Source organism: Fringilla coelebs (genome assembly GCF_963513975.1).
Source record: "Fringilla coelebs genome assembly, chromosome: 2".
NCBI classification, from domain to species: Eukaryota; Metazoa; Chordata; class Aves; order Passeriformes; family Fringillidae; genus Fringilla; species Fringilla coelebs.
The window spans coordinates 116,230,917-116,244,710 of record NC_140029.1 but is presented as its reverse complement, the minus strand read 5'-3'; the positions used below and the strand labels follow the sequence as shown (position 1 = coordinate 116,244,710).

At 54.5% G+C, this 13,794-nt stretch overlaps 2 protein-coding genes across 2 annotated transcripts in view; one reads left to right on the top strand and one right to left on the bottom strand.

Annotated features, from left to right (window-relative positions):
- The first annotated feature begins 5,058 nt into the window (after nt 1–5,058).
- On the top strand, nt 5,059–8,115 carry SOD1 (superoxide dismutase 1). Its single transcript, XM_084227021.1, has 5 exons — nt 5,059–5,158; nt 5,586–5,679; nt 6,084–6,153; nt 7,467–7,581; nt 7,838–8,115. Exons 1-5 carry the CDS (start codon nt 5,084–5,086, stop codon nt 7,946–7,948), a joined length of 465 nt encoding a protein of 154 aa, XP_084083147.1. The 5' UTR covers nt 5,059–5,083; the 3' UTR covers nt 7,949–8,115.
- A 1,857-nt stretch (nt 8,116–9,972) lies between these two features.
- SCAF4 (SR-related CTD associated factor 4) overlaps nt 9,973–13,794 on the bottom strand; it is a 28,522-nt gene continuing 24,700 nt past the window's right edge. The window contains exon 21 of the mRNA XM_084226452.1: nt 9,973–11,323. Within this exon, the coding sequence (XP_084082578.1) occupies nt 10,479–11,323 (845 nt within the window). The 3' untranslated portion in view covers nt 9,973–10,478. The remainder of the gene's footprint in view (nt 11,324–13,794) is intronic.

Here is a 13,794-nt window from a genome sequence, read left to right as displayed (position 1 = left end):
CCTCCATTTATCTGCATTTCTGAGCCACATCTGCAGCACTGCCTCTGCAGGGCCTGTGAGCAATGGGGGCACTGCCTGGCCTCCTAATAAACTAATCACACCAACAGGGCAGGCCTGGGCTGCTGGTACTGCTGCCACCTGTGGTGCACTCACTTCAAAATCCTTCTTCCCCAGACAGATGGGTTTCATGTTCATGGGAGGGTTTTTCCCCCCACAAACACGAGTCCTTATGCCCCTTGTTTTTATCACAGTCTGTGCAAGATGCCGTGTAAAGATCTGCTCTGTGTCCCCAGAGGAATTAGAGCAACCATTTCTAGCCATGTGAAAGCTTTTGGATCTTTTTCCAGACTAGTTGTTTTCAACCCTTGCAAGGCAGATTCTGTCCTCCACGAAACGATGAGCTATCCTCCGCAGTTCCTGTGGGACACGGGAGGAGATGTTTTCTTTTCTTCCCACCGTTTATGTTGTCACGTAGTCCAAGATGCATCAAGGTACCAAATTTACAAACCTAGATGAAAAAGGACTTGTATTTTTGTAGAGCTGATCAGCTCTACATCATTCCTTCCCTTTGTTTCCTCAGACCCCTCACTCATAGAAGGTTGGTTTGGGGGGTTTTTGTTTGTTTTGTGGGGTTTTTTGTTGTCGTTGCTATTCCCAATTTGCCAGTATTTTGCCAAAGAGAAGCACTGAGGGAGGGAGAGCCATCCCCCAAACGTGGAGCTCTGGTGCCATCCAGCGGCACTCCCGGGCCCTAAAAAACCCCGAAGCGCCCGCAGCGAACAGCCCCAAACTGTTCAGTCATTCACGCTGCCACTTCTGTCCCCATCAGAGCCCACGCCGAACCGGAAAAAAAACACAAGAAGCAACAAGTCGGTTCTAGCTTGAGTTGAACAGGTTTTCCCTTTCCTGCCTCTGTTTTCTGTACAAACTCAGAGCTCAGTGTCTGAAGCAGCCCCCCGAAATGTCAGAGTGATCCTGGCCAGAAAATCCCAGCTCTCCAAAGCGTGGCTTAGCCAGGATCAGAGCGACAGGCTGGGATTAGGGAATGACCACAGTCAGTGCTGCTCTCCAGCTGCTCCTGCTGCCAGGCTGGGCTCTGCCAGGCTGGGCTCTGCCAGGCTGGGCAGGGTGGCTGCCAGCCAGGGACTGTCAGCAGCCCTAAACTGTCCCACCAGGCTCAGGTGCCCAGCTGGATGCCCCAGACTGCCAGGCCTGGATGTGGTTCAGCTTCTGGAGATGGCAGAGCCTCTTCCAGATGGCAGAGCCTCTTCCAGAGGCCGGCCCCTGGCCCTGCAGGCACGCAGAGGTGCTGTGAGCACATTTTGGGGAGGTGTTCCAGCCCCACCAGCTGCAGGGATGGTGGCTGCCCGGGGTGCAAAGTCTGCAGGCTGCCTCCTGCAGCGCCCTTCGGCCCCTTGGCACGGCTGGAGACTGCAGGAAAACTTCCACACAGATGCAGGGCGCATCAATATTCATGAATAAATGCTCCACAGGGCCGTGGAAGCTGCATGGAAATTCCTGGCTGGTGCATTTTCCAGCTGCATTCCCACTTATTAATTGCTTGTATGAAAGCAGCACCTCAAAGCCTCGTTTCACTGACAGCTCTACAAACCCAGCGTGGTTCCCAACCATCCAGAGCTCCCAGAGAACAAACCACGTGTTTAAAACTCCAAATCAAACCACATCTTTGTTATTCTGGACACCTGCCTGTTATGTTCTGTTTGTCCTTCCTGCTTTCCTGCAGAAACGGGGTAGTTTACCCTGTGGTAGCGTTTATTTTCTAATTGCGCAATAATTAGCATTTTCCCTGTGGTTTTGTACTTTGCATCTCGAGGATTACCCAACAGGGCTGGGTTAAACCCGAGGCACCTCACCCTTGGCTGTCCTGACACCTGCTGTACCACCAAACTGTGCACGAGGCAAAAATGAGAGCGCAGGGCAGTTTGTGTCTGAAATAAACCCAAAACGAAGCCCCCTAGATCCTCCCCTGGCACACGCTCACGTGGGCTGGGATTTGCAACGTTTTTTGTTGTGTTTAGCTACCGCTGTAAGAGCTTTCACAAATAAAAACCTGCCAATCAAATCTAAGGCCGAGCTTTTCTTTCCCATCACTGTGAATGAAATCCTCATCCAATCCCAAAGCATGGCAAGGTGCAGGGTTTCTTTGGACTTTGCTGATGTTTATCCAAGTTGATATTTTGAAATGCACATCCCATAAATATATCTCTATGTTTACACACAGACACGCAGTGTTTTGGTTGCATTCCTTTAGGTGCCTTTCAGTAGCCAAAATAACGTTCCTGAGCGCGTAAACATTTTGAGAGACTCTCATTCAAAAAAAAAAAAAAAAAAAAGAAGAAAAGAAGAAATAGCATTTTTCAGATGTGCTTTCTGGACAGTATTCTGTCTTTGGCCAGTTTCAGAGGGGACAGTTCCCTTCTCTAGCTTAAAAACCATTTAAAACTCTGGCTAAGCTCCAGTTTGATTGCCCTCCTCCCTCTGTGCCACAGCAGTAGCTCCAGGATCCCTATTTCCCTCCATCCTGGCTTTCCTGGCTCTGTGGTCCCAGTTTCAGCCTGCGGGGCTGTTTCCAGAGGGGAAGGATTTCCAGGCTTTGGTGTGTGTGGGATCCTTGAAGCACTTGGTGAATGTGAGCTGGCAAAAGCAGCAGGAATATTACAAATCACCCAAGCCCTCGGTGGGCAGACCTTGGCAGAGAGGCGCAGCTCTCACCCCACAGCAGGGACAAAGTTCTCACGCGGCGTTTACACAACCTCTCCTCCGAGGCTCACGTTTCAGCCTTGCCCAGCTCGGGGAGCAGCGGAGGGGGTGCAGCACAAAGTTAAGCTCAGCTCAACTGCCAGTGAATGTGGTTTTTAATCTCGCCTGTTCGCACAAAGACTCTCCTGCTGACCCTGCAGTAATTACGCGGGCCCTCTGGTGAGCAGCAGCACCTCCCCTCGTTCCAACAGGGGCTTTTCCACCAGCTTGTAAGGAAAGAATCATTTCCACAGCACGTTTCACGGCGGAATTTCAGCAGCACCGAGTCAGGGAGTGCCCTCTGCCAGCATCCCCCGGAGGCGGGAGTGGTTTTTTGTTAGCCTCTAACGCAGGGGGAATTGTTCCTGACACACAGGTCTTGCTCAGGACGCAGTGAGATGGACGTTCCAGCTCGGTGCTTTTCCCACAGAACCACCACGGGCAGGAAATACGATTTACTTGCACCACATGTATGGTCACCACAGGAAATGCAGCTCTCAAAATCCCCTCATTTTTAACTCATATAAAATCCCACTGAGGAATTGATCCCTCAAGGGCTTTATCCTTGCTCTAGGCCAGCTTTTTACAGGACCTAAGGGCTGGGATTTTTTGCTACTTTGTCACATTTTGCTGAGAAGTTAATTAACTCCTCTCTGCATAGCTTAGGGCGCTGTTAACCTGCATCACCCAGCAGTTATTTCATCCTTTAAACGGGCAGATTGGGAGAGAATCAAGATGCTTTTTCTCTTCTCTTCTCTTCTCTTCTCTTCTCTTCTCTTCTCTTCTCTTCTCTTCTCTTCTCTTCTCTTCTCTTCTCTTCTCTTCTCTTCTCTTCTCTCCAGTTCTGATACTCCAAATAAAAAATAATCCCGTCACCATTTAGTGTGGCAGGGTCAAACGATGATTTTTGTGCTGTCAAAATCAGCTGCACTGGGCTGGTGGATTTTCTCACCTACTTTAAGAAAGTAGGATTTCTTTAAAATCTCTCGTTGGTGAGATTTAAGAAAATTAAGGAGTTAAAAAGAAGTATGTGGGACAAAACATAACCAATCCCCATTTTCTCACAAGAGACTGAGTCTCCTCTCCAGGCACTGCAGGACTGACAAACTCTGCAGGACTGGTAAACTCCCAGGAGTTTATCTCACCCTTCCTAGATAGGAAGCTCTGGCTGGCTCTCTTCCCAGCATCTTCCCAGGGTTAAGCTACAAGTCCCAGTGTCTCTCTCAGACAAACAGCCTCCAGGTATTTGTGTGCATCAAGTTTTTTTCACCTGGTTTGGTGCCCTCCAGCAAACAAACCTCTGCTGCAGCAAAGTCACCCGAGCCGTGACTCAGGTCTTTGTTGTGAGTCTGAGGTGTGAAAAAACCACAACCCCTCTGCATCCTTCCCTGGCCTGATCAGGCCCCAAACGAGTCGCTTAAAACTACTTGGGCTTTACAGAGATTAACAAAAACCCCGTGGGCAGCAGGAAGGGGGGATCCTGCCCCTGTGCCCAGGTGAGAGCCCACCCGCAGAGCTGCCCCAGCCCTGGGGACACAGCAGCAGCACGTGGAGCTGCTGGAGAGAGCCCAGACGGGGAATGGCTTCAAAGTGACACAGAGTGGGAATTAGGAATTGTTCCCTGGCAGGGTGGGCAGGCCCTGGCACAGGCTGCCCAGAGCAGCTGGGGCTGCCCCTGGATCCCTGGCAGTGCCCAAGGCTTGGAGCAGCCTGGGACAGTGGAAGGTGTCACCATGGAATGGGTGAATCTGGATGAGCTTCACGGTCCCTCCAACCCAAACCTTTCCGTGATTACCTGAAGCCCCAGGTACTCCCCAATCTTCCTGTGTTTCTGATTTAGGTTCCAAACACCCTCGGGGGAAAGCAGCTCTAGTGACAGCAGAGCTGCTCGGGGGCAGCCTCACAGCCGCATTCCAGTTCGGGACGGGAGCGGAGCATCCGCCCGCGGCCCCGCCACAGCTGCGGCAGGAGCGGGGGCAGCGCGCTGCGGCTCGTCCGCACGGCACGGCGGGGACAGCGCCGTGAGCCGTGCCGGGAGCAGCACCGCCCTCTCCGCTCCCAGTCCCTCTGAATCCTTCCCCATCCCGACCCCGATCCCGGTCCCGGTCCCGGTCCCGGTCGCCGTTAAGCACCTTCCACCGCCAGAGGGCGCCTCCCAGCCGCCGCGCACCCCGCAGCTCCCGCCTCCCCGCGCCGCGATTGGCCGGGCGGCCCGCGGCGCGCAGCGCGATTGGCTGCGGCGCCGGCCGCGCCCCCTATATAACGGGAGCGAGGGCGGGGCCTGCCGGTAGTCCGCGGGTGCTGCGGGCGCGGCGGGTGGAAGATGGCGGCGGTGCGGGCCGTGTGTGTGATGCGCGGCGAGGGGGCTGTGGAGGGCGTCATCCACTTCGAGCAGCAGGTGAGGGCACGGCCGGGCCGCTGGGACCGCCGCCGCGGGCGCGGAGCCCCCGGGATGGCCCTCTTCAGCCCGCTCGCCGTGGCCGGCGGGGCGGAGGGAGCGGGGCGAGCTCACCTCGAGGGCGCTGCGGTTCCAAATGGCCGCGGCCCTCCGGAACTGCGCCGTCCCTTGCGGCCGGCCAGGGAGCGCGGCCGCGGGGTCACTCTGTGAAAGTACGGGATCTTTCTGGAAGGCCCCGTCAGAGAACAGGCACTCCTTGCCCTTATCGATAAGACAGGGGAAGGAATGTGTTCGAGGGCGTTAAACGAACGCAGACATTCTGCACAGCGTTGCCTTGGGCTCGTGGCGGGCCCTTTCTGTCACCTTCGTTTGACACGGAGCCGCGTAATGCCGAAGTCCTTGTGGTGATAAATGCTCTCCTTTCAAGGGTACCGGACCGGTGAAAGTGACTGGGAAAATCACTGGATTGGCCGATGGAGAGCACGGCTTCCACGTCCATGAGTTCGGGGACAACACCAATGGTAAGGTGTCCCCGCAGGCCCTTGGGTCACTGCGCGGGGGCTGCTCGGCTCGGCTCGGCTCGGCAGAGCTGCAGCAGCAGCTTGGGTCTCACGGCTGCAAATCTGTGTGAGGAAATCGTGACCATTGCCGAGGAATTGCTTCCTGGATAATACTCTGAGCGTGTTGAGGCTGGTGGTCAACAGCTGCCATACCAAGCACTCACCTGAACGCTTGGATAACTCGGCGTTATGAAATAAGAAAGCTCCTGGCTGAGCCCGGGACTTGTAAGGCTGTGGCAGGTGATTTATCTCCAGGGGATTAGCAGGGCATGGCACGGGAGAGGAGCTGTTTGCTGTCGCTGGGAGCGGTGCGGGAGCAGCAGCTTTATCCTGGGCTCGTGCTCTGACGCTGTGCTGTGTTTCAGGGTGCACCAGTGCTGGCCCCCACTTCAACCCGCAGCAGAAGAAGCACGGGGGTCCCAGCGATGCCGAGAGGTGAGTCCAGGGCACGGGCACTGCCAGAAAATCCCTGGGAATTCCCGCAGGGTTCCCGAGGTCCCTTAGCCGCTCTTGGGTAACTCCAGCAGTTTGTTTCCCTGAGAGCCTGGTGTGAAATACTCTCCTGGGGGCATTTTCTGGTTTTGTCATGGCTTGGGTGGAGGGGACAGCAAGAGGCTGATGCTCGTGCTGGGTATCTGGATTTCAGTGGGATGAGACCCGGCTTTTCCCTGGGAGCAGCTCTCACAGCAGTTCCCTTGGGTGGGTGCCAGAGGAAGTGGTGTGGCCGTGCCTGCTGGGTTTGGAGAGCGGGGCTCAGGCAGCCTGGCCTTGCACAGGAACCAGCCTTTGGGCTCGGGATGGCCCTTGGAATGCTCCCGTCGGTGGCTGATAAACCCCACCTGAGCCACAGGCCGGGCAGAGCTGGCTGTGCCAGCTCCTGCATGACACAGCATGAAACAGTGTGTCGGGGCCCTGGCAGCCACTGCCTGGGTCTAAAGGTTGGGATTGCACGGACACTGTGGCTTCTGGAGCCTCGGCAGATCCTGCTCCTGGACTGCCTCTGGGCAGGGAGATTCCTTAGGAAGGTGCAAGAAGTGGATCTTGCTTTTTTCAGTGTACAAAAACAACTGGACTGAAGCTTCCTGGGAGGGAAGCTCTCAGGGGAGAGCTGAGCTGCCATTAACCCAGTTTTGTAGGACTTGGTTAAAAATAAGGAATTCTTGTAGAAAGCTGGTTGTCAGCCCTGGGCTGGCTGAGCTGGTCACCTGGCAGGGATGTGTCAGTATTCCAGGTTCTGAATCTGGGTAGAGGAGCCTGACAGAACAGGATCAGCTGCACTTTGAGCAAATGCTGTGCTTGGGGCAGGTGCGCAGGACACAGCACAGCAGCATGTCCAGAAGTCCTGTGAAAATTCCACTGCTCGAGGCTCAGCTTTCCAGGGACACCTTAGCAGAGATGTAGCTCTGATAGAAGCTGTGTGGGAGAGCAGAGTGCCAAGTGATGGGGCAATGCCAAACTGGAATAATCATCCCTGGTACTGGCTGGAACTGAGCAGTTCCTGCATTGCCTTTGACCTGCTGCCTGACAAACCGCTTCTCCTAATCCTCCTTAAACCAAAAGCCTGCAGAGCTGCCTGTGGAATAGCTGAGCTGTCATGGACAGAACAGTGGCAGTGTTCCACCAAGCGTGCAGGAAAGGTTGTTCCAGTGGATTTGGGAGCCTTTGTTGTGCCGTGACAAACTCCCAGCCTTGCCTTGGAAGAGCTTTCAGCGCAGGCCGCTTGGTGAGTTTGCTGTGTGTTTGTGCAGGCACGTGGGAGACCTGGGCAATGTGACCGCCAAGGGAGGCGTGGCCGAGGTGTCCATCCAGGATTCCGTCATTTCCCTCTCGGGACCACACTGCATCATCGGCCGCACCATGGTGGTGAGTGGGGAGGGAGACCTCAGAGCGGGGACAGGGGATTGACAGCCACCCCTCTGTGTCTTGGTGTGGCACTGCAGTGCCGGCCTTCCGGAGGTGTCCCTCTCTAACTCTGCTCTTCCTGCTGGGGGTGCCTGAATCGTCCTTGGGCGGGTCCGGTGGGATGTTCTCAGCATGGAGATCAGTTTGGCATTGTGTAACTGGCCTGCTGCTGCTGCTGCCAGGAGCAGTGATTAAGGTGCCTTCAATTGTCTTGCAGGTGCACGAGAAGCGGGATGACCTGGGCAAAGGGGGCAATGACGAGAGCCTGCTGACTGGAAACGCGGGGCCCCGCCTGGCCTGCGGAGTGATCGGGATTGCCAAGTGCTGAGTGTGCTGCCTGCAGTGCTCTTCCTTGCTGCTCCTGCCCTTCCTCCTGCAAGTTCAAGATGTGTCTTTAATCTCTGCTCCTCTGCATCCCGAGCAGCACTCACACGCTGGAGAGTTACCGAGTTTTGTATGATGTACATTCAATTAAAGTGTCCCCGATGGAACGGCTCTGTGGTCTCTGCTCACGCTCCTGCTGCCACCATTCCGTGTCACATCCCTCCCGTGAGGGAAGATGTGAGTCGTGCTCCTGTCCCAGCCCCTGGATGAGCCCCACACGCTCTGGCAAAGACCAGCAGCCCCTGGGTGTGTGAGGGCTTCCTCCTGGGGCAGGGGCAGCATTTGTAGGCTTCAAACTTGTGTAATAAATGTTCTGGGCAGATACACCTGGGTCTGGCTGTCTGTGAGCAGGGAAGCACCCCAAACCTGCCCCTGCTGAGAAAGGGGGCCTGGGCTTCAACAGGTGCATGGTTAAATTGCATCCAGCGAGAGGTTCCAGGCAGAATCCCAGGAGTGCCCAGTGTGTGCCAGTGCCAGCCTCCATCCTGTTCTGGTGTGTCCTGAAACAGATTTCGGCTCTCTTCACAGAGAAAATGAGTCATTTTAATGAGGACTTGTATCAATGTTCCTTTCTTCTGCACTTCAGGATATTCATGGAAGGAGCAGACTAGTTGTAGGTAAGCCCATTCCACTGAGGCACAGGACTAAGGGAACTGAGTAGTAGAGCAGGAATACTGTAAAAATACTTTGAACTTACATTCCCTGTTGCTGCCAGAGCACTGTGTGAGTCTTCACCTCCCTGTGCCTCTTCCAGAGGGCTGCTGCTGCTGCTGCTGTGAGGGTTATGCACAGGCACAGCTGCAGAAGGTGGTAAAGAATTGTTCAGTTTTCCAGGCTCTGCTTTCAGATCCCTACTGAGGCAGAGAACAAGGGTGGGATTTGCATGAACAGAGCAGCCTTGTGTCTCATTGTCTCCAGCTCTCCAAGGAGGTGTTTTCAGTGAAACAAACCTTCCCTCCTTACAGAGCTGGGGCAGCTTTTTCCAAGGCTCAAACCTCGGCTTGTGGGACAAGGGAATGTCCCATGGGCCGGGCAGGAAACAACCAGTGAGGACACGAGTTTTAACACATGGAAGTTGAGCTCACTACAATCTGTAAACAGGTTCTTTCTCTCTTTATTCTGCTATTGCAAGAACATAAAAATAGATGTCCTCTCCCCAGTCCAGAGCTCCACAGTGGCTCTCCCACTCTCTCCCTCCCCCAGAGACAATTCCCTCTGCCCTTTGTTACAGCAGGACAGCTGTAAAAAAGGACTAATGTAAGGAAGCAGCTGCCCTTCCCTTGGGGCAAAATCCCCAGCTTTAACGGTAGAACGCACCTATAGCAAGGAGAAAAAAAAAAACATTGAATATGCACAGGATTCATATGCTGGGGTTATGGGAGCTCTGAGCCATGTGGGGTGGGCACAACTTCCCAAAGCATCCCTGCCCCAGGGATGGGCCACGGAGAAACTGCCCCTGCCCTCGGCACAGCTGACAGGACACAGAAGGGCTCCGCAGAGGAGGTGCCACAACACCCAGGAACACCAGGAACACCCTCTGTCCCCAGCCCAGGGGGGCACAACCTACCTCTGGCAGGGTGAGGAGGAGCAGCCCCGTGTCCACGGAGGAAGGGCCAAGTCCTTGTCCCAGCCCCGCCTGAAGAGCCAGGCTGGAATTCTGGTGCCTCCGAGGTCTTGCTCCCAACAAGTACAAAAGCTGCAGAGCAGGCACTGTCCAGCCTGGCACACACTCTGTAACCTCAGAGCAGATGATCGGTGCCTGAAGGTGTCACTTAAAAAAAAGCAAATTAAGGGCAACAGGAACCACAGAACCAATTGAGGGGGCGAGGGAAAAAAAAAATAAAGCAAAGAATGGATTGCATTGCAAACACTGAAACAGTTAACTCCGCAATTAACATCTTAAAACTAACTTTTACCCGGGTGGTCAAGTAGCTCATTAAAATGCAGCAATCTAAAACTCCAGAGGACTGTTACAAATAAAAATTCACTTCTGTGAATCGCTACACAAACAGATGGATTTCCTTTAACAAACAGAACCAAACCAGTCTAATTTAGACTCCAGTACAGCATTAACAGTTCCAACTTTAGGCTGCCGAACACTCCTTTTCCACGTCAGTGCAGCGTAGGAAGAATAGCACACGTTAAAAGTTTGTTACGAAAATAGAGTTTATTAAAAACACATCCCTATTGTTTTGAGGAGCTTTCACCGTTACCTTTTCTTAAATTAAAAAAAAAATAGAAAGCACTTCTACTTCTGATTCGTAAACTTTTTAAAGTCAAAACTTTAAAAAAGTTACAGCAAAAATGGGTAATATTTTAATCATCTCTTCAGTATTTTATGTTATGTTGTGGCTATTTTAAATAGAAGGGAAGCAATCAAATTGCTCACAGTGCCCCGCGTCGGGGGCGCAGGGGCGGAAGCGGATTTACAGCACTGTACAACTAAAGCTCGACACTGCGGCCGGGCCGCGGCCCTAGCGCGGCGCCTCGGCCGCCGAGCCCGTGTCCTTGTCCGCCTGTTCCAGGGATGAGGTAGCCTCGGGCGCTGACTCCGGCGCGGCGTTCGCGCCCGCGGGTTCGGCGTCTCCCGCAGCGAGTTCTGAAACAAGTTCCGCGCCCGCCGTTTTGCCGCCGTGGGACTCGTGGTTTTTGTCGCCCTCCGCCCTGTCTGTCACCTCCGGCTTCTCCTTGCCGCGGCTTTCTTCCTTGTCTCTACGAGACTCCCGATCCCTGGAATCCCTCTCCCTGTCTCGGTGGCCGCTGGAGCGCCTGTTCCTGTCCTCCGAGTCCCTGTGCCGGTCGCGCTCGGGGCTGCGCCGTCCCCAGTCTCGCCTGTCGCGGCCGCCCGGCCGCTCGTGCTCCCGCTCGTCGCGGCCGCCGTAGCGCTCCCGGTCGTTCTCCGCCCGGTTCCCGAAGGATCTCCTCCCGAACCGCTCCTGGTCTCTGTTGGGCGTGAACTGCCTGTCGTTCCTGAACTGCCGCCCGTCCCTGTTCTCCTCGGGCCCGCCACCGCCGGGCCCGCCGCCGCCCGGGCCGCCCCCGGGCCGCACGAAGTGGCCGGGCGGAGGGAAGGGCGTTTTCATTCCGTGCGGGGGAGGCATCCCGAAGCCGCCGGGGCCCGGCGGGGGCCCTCTGTGCATCATGTGCGGCGGCATGTGGCGCGGCGGCATCATGGGGAAGCGCGGCAGCGGCGGCGGCGGCGGCATCCCCGGCGGGCGCTGCAGCGGGATCAGGCCGGGCCGGGCGCCCAGCAGCCCCGTGGACGGAGTCTGCAGCCCCACCACGGGCGCGGGCGGCGGCGGCGCCACGCCCTGGGTGCCTGCAAGGAACACAAGGGACGGTCAGAGCCGGGCGCCAGGGATGCGGAGCGTTTCCCCGACTTCAAACCCAATCCGCGGCTATCCCGGGAAAGGAGCGCCCTAGAACCCGGAGCCGAGCTTCCCGGGCTCTCCACCTGCTGGCAGCAAGGACTGCGCCCAGGGCACCAACTAAGCCCCGATCCCAGAGGCTGCCCTGGGGAGAGCCTTTGCCCTTGCGCAGTCGCGGCTCCAGCTGAGCCTCCTGCTTCCCCAGCCGACTGCAGCCAAAGCCCCTTCCTGCAGCCAAAGACACCTCACCCCCTCCAGTCAGACTCAGACATTTCCCTCTGCCCCAAACAGCAGCTGAACACCCCACAGCTGCCCAGCACCAGCAAGAGGCAGAGAGGAGGCTGGAATACAGCTGGAGCACAGCTCCCTTTGCCATTCCAGAGAAAAGAGACACAACAAAGATTCACTTCAGTAGAATATACCTTGCAATGTAAACTAAAAGGAAATGCAATGGCTGGCTTCTTTTTTTATAAGAGTGTTTCATCCTTTATAGCACATACCCAGCACCAACTATTTTCCAGTTTTATTCCTAAGCTCTTCATAGGAGTTAAAAACCTCCCTCTCCAAAAATACCGTCAGATAAACCCCTGGCCCACAGCTCCCAGACACCAACACGAGGAGCCAGAAAACAGGATTCTGAGAATTCTGAGCTCCAGCTGAGCCCTTCCCACCACGCCAGGGCAGGTGCCTCCTCAGTCTGGACCAGAACACTGTCCAGTGCTCCCAGAGCCCTCACACTGCTCCCATCTGCTGCTGCTCACCAGCACCTCCTGCCCTGGGAACACAGCCCCGGCCTAGGTAAAACCAGGATGAAATACTGTGGGAACTGATGCTGGAATTAGTGTCAGCAGGGAAAACTGCACTTGGGAGCAGCTTCACAAGAGCAGCTCCCCTTCAGCTGCCGTGGCGTTCATCCCTCCCTTGTCCAGCTTTGGCACCTGTCTCCAGACAGAGCTGAGCCTGCTGTGCTGCCCTCTCACCACACCACTGACTTTTAGGGACACCTCTGACAGAAACCTTTCCACCTGAGTGCTCTTTAAATTCCTATTGGAAGGAAGTTGGATTTTGCCAGTGAGAAGACTCGTGTGACATCTTCCAGTCCATGATATCCTCTCCCCTTCCCCTGCAAGCAGTCAGACACAGCTCCCAATCTCAGAGAAATGGTCCAGTACCAAGAGCATTTTTTTTCTGCATTTTTTCCTTCCTCTAAAATGCAAAGCCTTCTCCCCTCCTGGTCAATAACTAGGTCTGTAATCACCCAGCTTAAACTCCTGTGACAGAACCACAGATTTGACAAGACAGACTCATAGCTAATGATGTCTCCTAGGAATTCTGAGGTTTGGGGATATTCTTGGTAAAAACATCTTTTAATCTTCCTCAGAAGATTAAAACAAGGCAGAAGACAATAACTGAGAACTAAAGAGCTGAAGTTTTGCCTGTGCTTCTGCTTAGAAGCAGCAGAGCAGATGCGGGTTACAAGTGCATGAACATGAGGTGAGGGAGGGAAGTTTCACATTTAATAAGTCATTTAATTTCTCAACCTTATTTCTACACAAGCTGCAGCACTGAAGCAACGTAATTGTACCTGGAACTCCTTCATTCTGAACTGCGTTGGCTGGAGAGCTGCACACTTTTAATTTTATTTTAAATATCAACCCCCTTCAGCGCTGAGGCTAAAGCAACTGTAGAACTACTGGAGTTTCCTCACTCTCCTGACAAATCAGGCACTAACTAAAAACCTAAAGAGCTATCCAGAAACACATTCCAGTTTACCGAAAATGCTCAGGGAAATTCATGGTACAGATAGATACACACACCATGTCTGGGGCAAGTTAAAGTCCTCTTTTGTTTTAGGAAGTACCTGACATCCAAGCAGTTTCCTGAACTGGGTATGAACTCCCTGAGCGCTGAGAGAAACCCTGAGGTGATTTCCTGACCCAGCCTGTCCTACCAGAGCCAGTTCCCTCACACCTGACACCTGCCCCTCTGTCCCAATGTGCGAAACCACACCTTGCCTTCACAACAGATTTTATTGCTTTCAGAGGAGCAACCATCACCACCAAAGCGTCCCAAGTTTCCTCACCTGACTCCTACGACACAGCCCAAAGTGCTCAGGCTGGCCTGAAGGATCTTCTGTCCAGAGAGGGCACAGGATCCATCCTTACAGAAGGATGAAGCCAGATTTCCATGTCACTGTGATCCTGACCTGACCATCTCTCCCAGCTGGACAAAGCCTACACTCCCTTGGGATAATTCCCCTTCCACCAGGGCTGACACACCTGATTTACTCTTACACAAACTCTGCTCATTAAGTGGTTCCAGTAACTCCCAACCCCTTGACTCACTTCCCAGCACGTGGAGCTCTGTGCTGTCTGTCTGTCCCAGCACACAAACCTCACGGAAACACATGGAACAAGCCAAA